General features: G+C 37.8%; 1 protein-coding gene across 1 annotated transcript in view; it reads right to left on the reverse strand.

Annotated features, from left to right (window-relative positions):
- Positions 1-8,668, reverse strand: part of CPNE3 (copine 3) — a 46,407-nt gene that overhangs the window by 24,222 nt on the left and 13,517 nt on the right. Inside the window, exons 3-6 of the mRNA XM_021710836.1 lie at positions 5,633-5,776; positions 4,597-4,776; positions 3,371-3,445; positions 1,982-2,053 (exon numbers count right to left, since the gene is read on the reverse strand). Of these exons, the coding sequence (XP_021566511.1) occupies positions 1,982-2,053; positions 3,371-3,445; positions 4,597-4,776; positions 5,633-5,764 (459 nt within the window). The 5' untranslated portion in view covers positions 5,765-5,776. The remainder of the gene's footprint in view (positions 1-1,981; positions 2,054-3,370; positions 3,446-4,596; positions 4,777-5,632; positions 5,777-8,668) is intronic.

An 8,668-nucleotide genomic window follows, 5' to 3' on the forward strand; every position in this document is an offset into this window, starting at 1 on the left:
AACCAAAAAAATTAGCCAGGCGTGGTAGCGCATGCCTGTAATTCCGGCTACTCAGAAGGCTGAGGCGGAAGGATCGCCGGAGCCCAGCAGGTCGAGGCTGCGCTACTGGGGGAGCGGCCATTGCACCCCAGTCTGGGCGACAGTGAGACTCCAACTCAAAAAAAGAAAAAAAAAAAAAAACAGTACTTCAAGGTAAATAAACACCTAATTGTAGGGAAGTTTCTCTCTAAAGAAGCATTCTTGCTAAGAAACAAAGAAGCAGCCAGGCATGGTGGTTCACATCTGCAATCCCAGCACTTCGGGAGGCGGAAGCGAGAGGACTGCCTGAGCCCTGGGGTTCGAGACAGGCCCAGGCAACAAGGCGAGACCTTGTCTCTAAAATAAATCAAAAATTAGCCAGGCACGGTTGCTCGCACCTGTAGTTCCAGTTACTTGGAAGGTTGAGGCAGAAGGATCGCCTGAGCCCAGCAGGTCGAGGCTGTGGTGGCCGTGAGTCTGCCACTGCACTCCAGCCTGGGCAACAGAGTGAGACTCTTGACTCAAAAAACCAAAACAACAAAAAAGAAACAAAGAAGCAATGATAAGAGTGGCAATATCACTATTTCACAGACCCTTAATAAAATAAAATATCCAAGTAGTTATCAACAATGGTCATTATTATTCCCAAACACAGAACTCCTAATGGAATACATATCACTACTGATGAAACTGTTTTTCTAACAATTCTAATTACCATCAGCTCATACTTCTACATTCAATTACCAGCTTACAGTAATCGAGAAATAAAGATAGAGAGAGAAACATGTTAAATGACACTACAAGGATTTAATTAACCACATGCAGAATATGGAAAATGCTTCTTTGTTTTCTTGAAATCATAGTATATACTACAGTCTTGAACTCCTGGAATCAAGCAATGTTCCTGCCTCAGCCTCCTGAGTAGCTGGGACTACAGGTGTATGCCTCTGTGCACTGCTTGAATGTGAAAACTTCTAAAGAACAAAGAAATCAGTTTCTTTATTGAATTCCATGGGGGGTGGAGGGAGGAATAGAGGAAGGATGGAAGGAAGAAAGGAAGGGTGGGAGAGAGGGAGGGAGAGAGGAAGGAAGGAAGGAAGGAAGGAAGGAAGGAAGGAAGGAAGGAAGGAAGGAAAAGAAGGAAGAAAGGAGAGGGAATGGAAGAATTTATAGATTAAAAGCATAAGAGACATTTTAACAATTATATTTTTTAAAAGGTCTATAGAGATATATCAAAATATACATGGATGAAATGATATGATGTGTACGAGAGAAAATAGATCAGGGTACAGATGAAACAAAACTGGCCATGAGTTATAATTGTTGAAGATGGGTGATGGGGACATGAAATGTTTTTTATAATTTTATTCTATTATTGTATATATTTACATTTTTCCGTAATAAAAACAAGTCTCTGGCTTCCAGTCTAAAATGTTTTCAAACTGAATTGCAAATGATGAATAATACTGACTGAACTACAGAATTAAGTACAGAAATCACTCAAAGAATTACTACAATCCATACTGTCTACTAAATTCTTGTTATTATGTACTGGTACTCATCTTCTGAAGGAAAAATATTGACCTTTGAATACAAACAGTATAACTGACCTGTAATTAATAAAGCATGGACATTTTGTCTTTTTCCTAAAGGTTATCCAACTACATTTCTCTCAAGTAGTATTAATGTTACTATGAAGGAAACATTAATGCTTGTACTCAACTCCTAAACAAATCCTACATCTAGATGAAAGACATGAAGGAAAACTGGTTTTGCTTAAACACACACACACACACACACACACACACACACACACACACACACACACACAAATGAAAATTTGGAAGTAACTATACCCCATGTGATGCTAAGAGTTCAAAATATTAATTGTGTTATTATTTTCTAAAAAAGGAATCAATGTGAAGCAAAATATGACAACCTTGTTGAAATCGAATCTACTCACCTTATTATCCAGTTTTCTGGCTTCCATTTCAAACAAGACCACTCTATTATCCTTTATTTCTTCAGCTGAAATCTATGAGCAGATAAAGTAAATGAAAGAAAATATGTTTTAGGGATTTTGACATACTCATTTAATTAATAAGTATTCATTTATTGTTATCTAGCAATATATAAAGTCTATACTAATATAAATGATTCTAAAATGTTTAATAAGGAAATAGCACCATTAAAAAGATTTATCATTTCTATTATGTGTGTAAAATAAATATTCTCCCAAAATACACCAAGTCTGCATTATGCAACTTCTTTTTTAAATGTGGTTGTCCCAAGTGGATCTTCCCCATTCCAGAGAAAAGTCAAAGCCCTGGAAAACTCGGGGTACCTTCTACACACTAGCTCAAGTTCTCCAAACATTGAGAAGCATGAGTAAATCATACCTAAGAACTCTATAAATGAAATATCAGGTCAATACATTCCATCCAATGCAATTAAAAGACTCATCCTACTTAAAAAGATTCATTCTACTTAATAAATATCAGGTGATCTTGCCCCAAAGCAATAAAGGTAACTACTGATAATGTTCTCTTTCCCATGAAAATCATCACCCCCCAAACAATCTGAACATTCTTATGCATTTAAAAATCTAAACTAGAGCAAAACAGCTGTTTCGAAAAGTGTATTTGAAAAGTGTACTTGATAAGTGTACTTGATAATCACAATAACTTTCAAACATGGCTTTCTCCAGGAGATAGCCTTATACATTCCCAGAGAGAACTTAAGTTAGAAAACTATCACTCCAGGCAGTGATTATCAGAACACAAACACTAGAAGGTAAGGTTTAAAGGCTTTAAATTGTATAATTTGAAGCCTGAGATAAGATAAAGCATATATTCATTTGTCCAGGGACCGGTCATCAGCAGTGGAAAGTCCCGGTGGGAGGATGAGCCGCAGAGAGGAAGCACAACGGATGACGGTAAAGAGTGTATAAGTTCGACGGCCAAGTCATAATATAACATCCACCTGGAATAAAATTCATTATGGAAAGTTTCTGTCATGTTGAGAGAACTATTTTTTCTTTGTAGAGAGTCAAATTTACCCATTCAGATTAGTAAGCAGTTTCTCTCTATCCTGTGAATTGACACTTCCAGGGAGGACAGTGTCACCAAGGTGCAGCTAACCTCTACTGGCAGCTTTAAAAAACCATACTGCATGTTTCTTCATTTTTTGGCACATTTCCCATTTGTGATAACTACAAGGCAAAGGCAGGTGGACTGTAACATTCAAGATCAAATGTTAATAAAGCGTGGCTGTAGAATATTTGTCTGATATGTGCAGTTTCAGCATGTCCTATTATGCTTAACCTTTTGAGGCAAAAGACAAATATTTTTACCGTGATGCTCCCTTTCCCTGCAGGTCTGCCATTTTTAAGTACCAGTGGTCGAGTTAGCTTCTTACTGGAAACAATCTGTTAAATTCAGAAAGGGATACAAAGAGCTATTTCACTCCAATATATGAATTTTTAAACCAAAAAGTTTTTTTAAAAAAGGGATAAAGTTTACTTAAGGTCATTAGAAATGGAAACACTAAGTTTGTTCCCTAAAGATTTGAAGATTATAAAGACATTTGAAATGCATCTACACATTAAAACCCCATTGGAAAAAACTCCCAAGGAACCTACCCTGGCAGATACAATCTTCCTACCCACTAGTTTTTTTGCTGTACTGCATTCTTCAAAATTTAACTTTTTCCTTGTAATGGAAAAAGAGGGCCAGATTTTCATCACATATACAAATTACTGAGCTGAAAGCTGCATATACAAATTACTAAGCAGAAATCCACGAAGTAAAAGATGGGCCTCAGAATACTCAATAAATGGGACTCATTTTTTCTACTGACACATAATTTCAATACTTAACTTTCCTAAAATATTTTGCTTGAAAATATATAGTATACCTAGGTACTTTCAGATATATCTCTTAAGTTTAATAGAATTTTAGTTGAGCTATTCTTTTCCAAAACCTAAATACTTCTTTAATTCTATGATGCTATTTATCAAAGTTTTAGAAAACTGATCTGTTCCATATTACCCCTGAGACATAGAATATACTCCAATTTCCAAAAAAGTCAAGCCTGAAAAATAAGCTCATAAAAGACAAATTTCAGTGATAAATGTCACCTATTAAAGAAAATTATTCATCCCTTATAAAGCTTTCCCAGTCTATTCATATGGTAACGGCCTCTCCTTACAAATCAAACTGAGCTAGAATAGTAAACTGGTGAGCCACTGGACATGCCCCTATCCTGATCAAGCTTGTTATATACTGAGGAGATAGATAATTAAGCAACTATAAGAAAATATGCTGAAAAGCAGTTGAAAGTGCCAAGTAGGTCCAAGGAAGGGCTCCAGACTAGTCTAGGGGAGAATAAGGTTTAAACTGATACACCTAAGGTTAAGGAAGAGCAAAAAAAAAGTAAGATAAATTCTACAATGTTCAAGCCAACTTGGTCTTTACATGTTACTCAACTTTAACAATTAAACAAATGAACATGTATAAAAACACCCAATGTGATGTTAAAATGTAGACAAAATAGAATTTAATGGCTATTCATACTCACTTGTCCAAGGGTACATTCACATTCTCCTAAGAAGTCATCATCGCTCAGCTCAATAGTTTTGTTGTCAATGTCATAAATCCCAAATTTCAATTTCTGAACCACTTCAAAGTAGTAATCAATAATAAATGTCTTGGAAAACTTGGGATTCAAGCAATTCTTAATCTTTTCTGTGCGTTCAACCTATACCCACCCCAAAAAACAAAGAAAAAGTTTCTTCAGACCAAAGGTGCACCTGGATTTTCACATCTTTATGTACTAACCATAATTAAATCTAGGCATGACAACTAAAGAAAGTTTCTATATGTGTATGAAAATCCTACTACATCAAGAACAAACTTGCCCAATAAACTGCATTCACAGATGAGATGGTGTTATTACTCTTAACATCTTTAAGTTTCTATTTTTTTTTTTTTGAGTTAGAGTCTCACTCTGTCGCCCAGACTGGAGTGCAGTGGCTGCTCCCGGCCACCGCAGCCTCGACCTGCTGGGCTCCAGTGATCCTTCTGCCTCAGCCTTCCAAGTAGCCGGAATTACAGGCATGTGCTACCACGCCCGGCTGATTTTTTGATTTATTGTAGAGATGAGGTCTCGCCAAGTTGCCCAGGCGGGTCTCGAACCCGTGGGCTCAGGCAATCCACTCACCTCAGCTTCCCAAGGGTGCGGGATTACAGGCTGAGCCACCGAGCCTGGCTTTTTTTTTTTTTTTTTTTTTTGAGTCAGGGTCTCACTCTGTCACTCAGGCTGGAGTGCAGTACCATGATCACAGCTCACCACAGGCTCAAACTCCTGGGTTAGGTGATCCTTCCACCTCAGCCACCTGAGTAGCTGGGACCATGGGCATATGCCACCATACCCAGCTAGTTTTCTTTAGTTTTTTTTATTTTTATTTTTTAATTTTTATTTTCTGTTGCTCAGGCTGGTCTCGAATTCCTGGGCTCAAGCAATCTGCTTATCTTGGCCTCCCAAAGTGCTGGGATTACAGGCATGAGCCGCCGCGCCCAGGGACATCTTTTAAAAACACAGTACTTAACATTACCTCATACCACTGTTGACCACTTGTATTCAGAAATAACACACATAAAGGGTCCGATTTTGACCCTACATCTTTATCCAAAAGATTGTCACAGGAAACATTCAGCTCCACCTTCGTGACGCACTGGGCAGCCATCTATCTCTTAAGCTACGAGGAAAAAAATGAAATGAGAAAGCAAGTGAAATGGTACCTTTATAAAGAACAGTCATTCCTAATAAAAATAGATAAATTCTTAAGACAAATTGTCAGGATAGGCTCACAGAGTGAACTTGCTAGAATAAAACTAGCTGTGATATGTGGCTCCTTGGGATTTACACGTCTATTAGTTCATCCCTGTGATATTGCTTCTGTCAGATTCTCTTGCTAGAATAAAACTCTAAAACAGTTGAATGCAGTTTTTAAGATGGCAAATAAGACATACTAAACATCATTTCATCTTACTATAAATTTTACCATTCAGAAAAAGTCCAAGTATAATCTGGATCATTCACTTAAGGATAAACAGCATTATGCTACAAAACAGATTAAACTACAATCTTAATTTTATTTATATTTGTTTATTTTAACAAGATACTGAGTGGGATATTTTCAGTTTTCTAAGAAAAACCCCAAATATCCCATCCCTCCACACTACCCCCAACTCTAAATATTTTGTAGCAGTGGTTTTCAATCTTGGCTGCTCACTGAAATCATCTGAGAAAGCTTCCAAAGCCACTGATTCCACACAAAGATACTTATTTAACTGGTTAAGAGTGCAATTTTTAAAATTAAATGAAGGAACACATCAAAAAACACCACTGCAATGGTTAAAATGGTTGGGCACAGGTTCCTTAGATGATTCTAATGTGTAGACAAGGTTGACAAACCTACTGTTCAACAGAAAGAAGGTTTGGCCCACCTTCCCTCACAATTTGCTAAGAAATACCAGAATTAGCTTTACTTCCACGGATCTTTTCTCTATAACCTCCAGTAAATATATAAAAAGGACTGGAGGTGGATAGGGCTTTTGATGGGGGATGGCTTTGGACAGGGATGCAGTACTGAGACAGACCTGCTTTCCTCCCTGGACTCAGGGGTTGAAAGGGACTGCAGGTGTCACCAAGAAGAGGAACTAGGCATTGCATTCTCCAGCAGCTGGCTGTCCATTTAGCCAGCTGTCTACAGAAACAAATCCACCTATCATCCTCTTATATTGAAATATGGCAGTATGACTTTTATGCGTATAAAATGCTCAATCACATCTGAAATAATACAGATTACTATTAGAAAAGCCCTTTAGCAATGTCAAAAAAAAAAACCCTAAAAAAATGTCATAAAATCTCTCTACTTGAATGAACTCCATAAAAACAGTAGTGTGGAGGCACACGAAACATGAAGTCCATTAGGCCAGCATCAATTTGGTAAATTAAATTGAGGAACGAAATCTCAGAATGAGCTTATGATAAGAATTGTAAAAGCTGGATAGCCAGCTGTAAAACATTTGCTGTTAGTTCCACAGCCAACAAAATAGTTAACAACTAGCTGCTAGTCTCACAACAAAAAGCAGTCAACTATTGCTGTTAAAGAGACAAAACCCTACAATCCATCAGCACTTACAAACCTCCAGGAATGTATGTAGTTAATATGCAAACTTCTCCATGCCCTGCAGGCAATTCTTGCTCCCCCAACATTGAACACCGATAAAGTCCTATAAATGCTTCTATTTAGTCCCTGCCTCTTGACAGACAGCAAACTGTCATGCTGTCCTGCCTGCTGTGCCCTTCACAACATATCTTCCCTTTAATAAATCTTTCTTAATTCATAACTGCCTTGGTGAATACTTTCACCCCCTCGACTTTGGCCTACCTACCCCACCGCACACAGATAATCCTCAACATGTATCAAAAATCAATGCTAGCAGTTGAGAATACTAAATTAATTGAGACTGAAAATAATAAGTAGGTGGCGTTGTCTTAGAAGTAGCTAGAAATTCTTTTAACCCTTTATCTGTTTAGGAAAAAAATGCAGCTTACTGCCACATTTGTTTAATTTTATATAATACACTTCCAAACTGAAGCATATCTGACTGGTTTTCAAGGTGAAAATAAAATATAAAAATTGCTCTTGGAATTATTTCTAAACAGAACCTGTCTCTAATCCTAAAGAGAATTTTTAAAAAGAGAGAGAGAATTATTATATTTTGTAATTCTCTCACTCTCTCTCTCTCTCTCTTTTTTAATCTCAGGGTAAACACCACTGACATAAGCAATACAGACAAGTCTCCTTAGGTTAAACTGGGAAAGGGTTAAGAGCAAAGCTAGGCCAGGCACAGTGGCCCATGCCTGTAATCCCAGAACTTTGGGAGGCCAAGGTGGGAGGATTGCTCAAGTCCTGGAGTTCAAAACTAGTCTGGGCAACATAGCAAGACCTCATTGCTACAAAAAATTTAAAAATTAGCTAGGTGTGATGGCACATGTATGTAGTCCCAACTCCTTGGCAGGCTGAAGGATAAGGATCACTTGAGCCCAGGAGGTCAAGGCTTTAGAGTGAGCTATGATCATGCCACTGTACTCCAGACTGGGCAATAGAGAATGAGACTCTAACTCAAAAAATTTTTTAAAAAATAGAAATAAAAGCAAAGCCCTATGTGTATACCTTCACCTCAGAAGAGAACTATTCCTTAATAAACAACAAAATTCACAAATCCTTCACCCAGGGATATTGTAGTTGTTGACAAAAGATGCCAGACTCTATAAAATACTTAAGATGATTTATTCTGAGCAAGGTGTGAGTGGTCTTGAGAGCATGTGTCCAGTATGACTAAATTACAAGAATTCTTGAGAGTATGTGTCCAGTGTGGCTGAATTGCAGTTTGGTTATGTACACTGTAGGGAGGCAGAAGTTACAAAAAAACACAAATCAGGCCGGGCTTGGTGGCTCAGCCTATAATCCCAGCACTTTGGGAGGCCGAGGTGAGTAGATTGCCTAAGCCCGCGGGTTCGAGACCCACCTGGGCAACTTGACAAGACCTCATCTCTACAACAAATCAAAAATTAGCCA

Source organism: Carlito syrichta, unplaced genomic scaffold (assembly GCF_000164805.1).
Source record: "Carlito syrichta isolate Samal-C Ts95f unplaced genomic scaffold, Tarsius_syrichta-2.0.1 Scaffold301606, whole genome shotgun sequence".
Taxonomy (NCBI): Eukaryota; Metazoa; Chordata; class Mammalia; order Primates; family Tarsiidae; genus Carlito; species Carlito syrichta.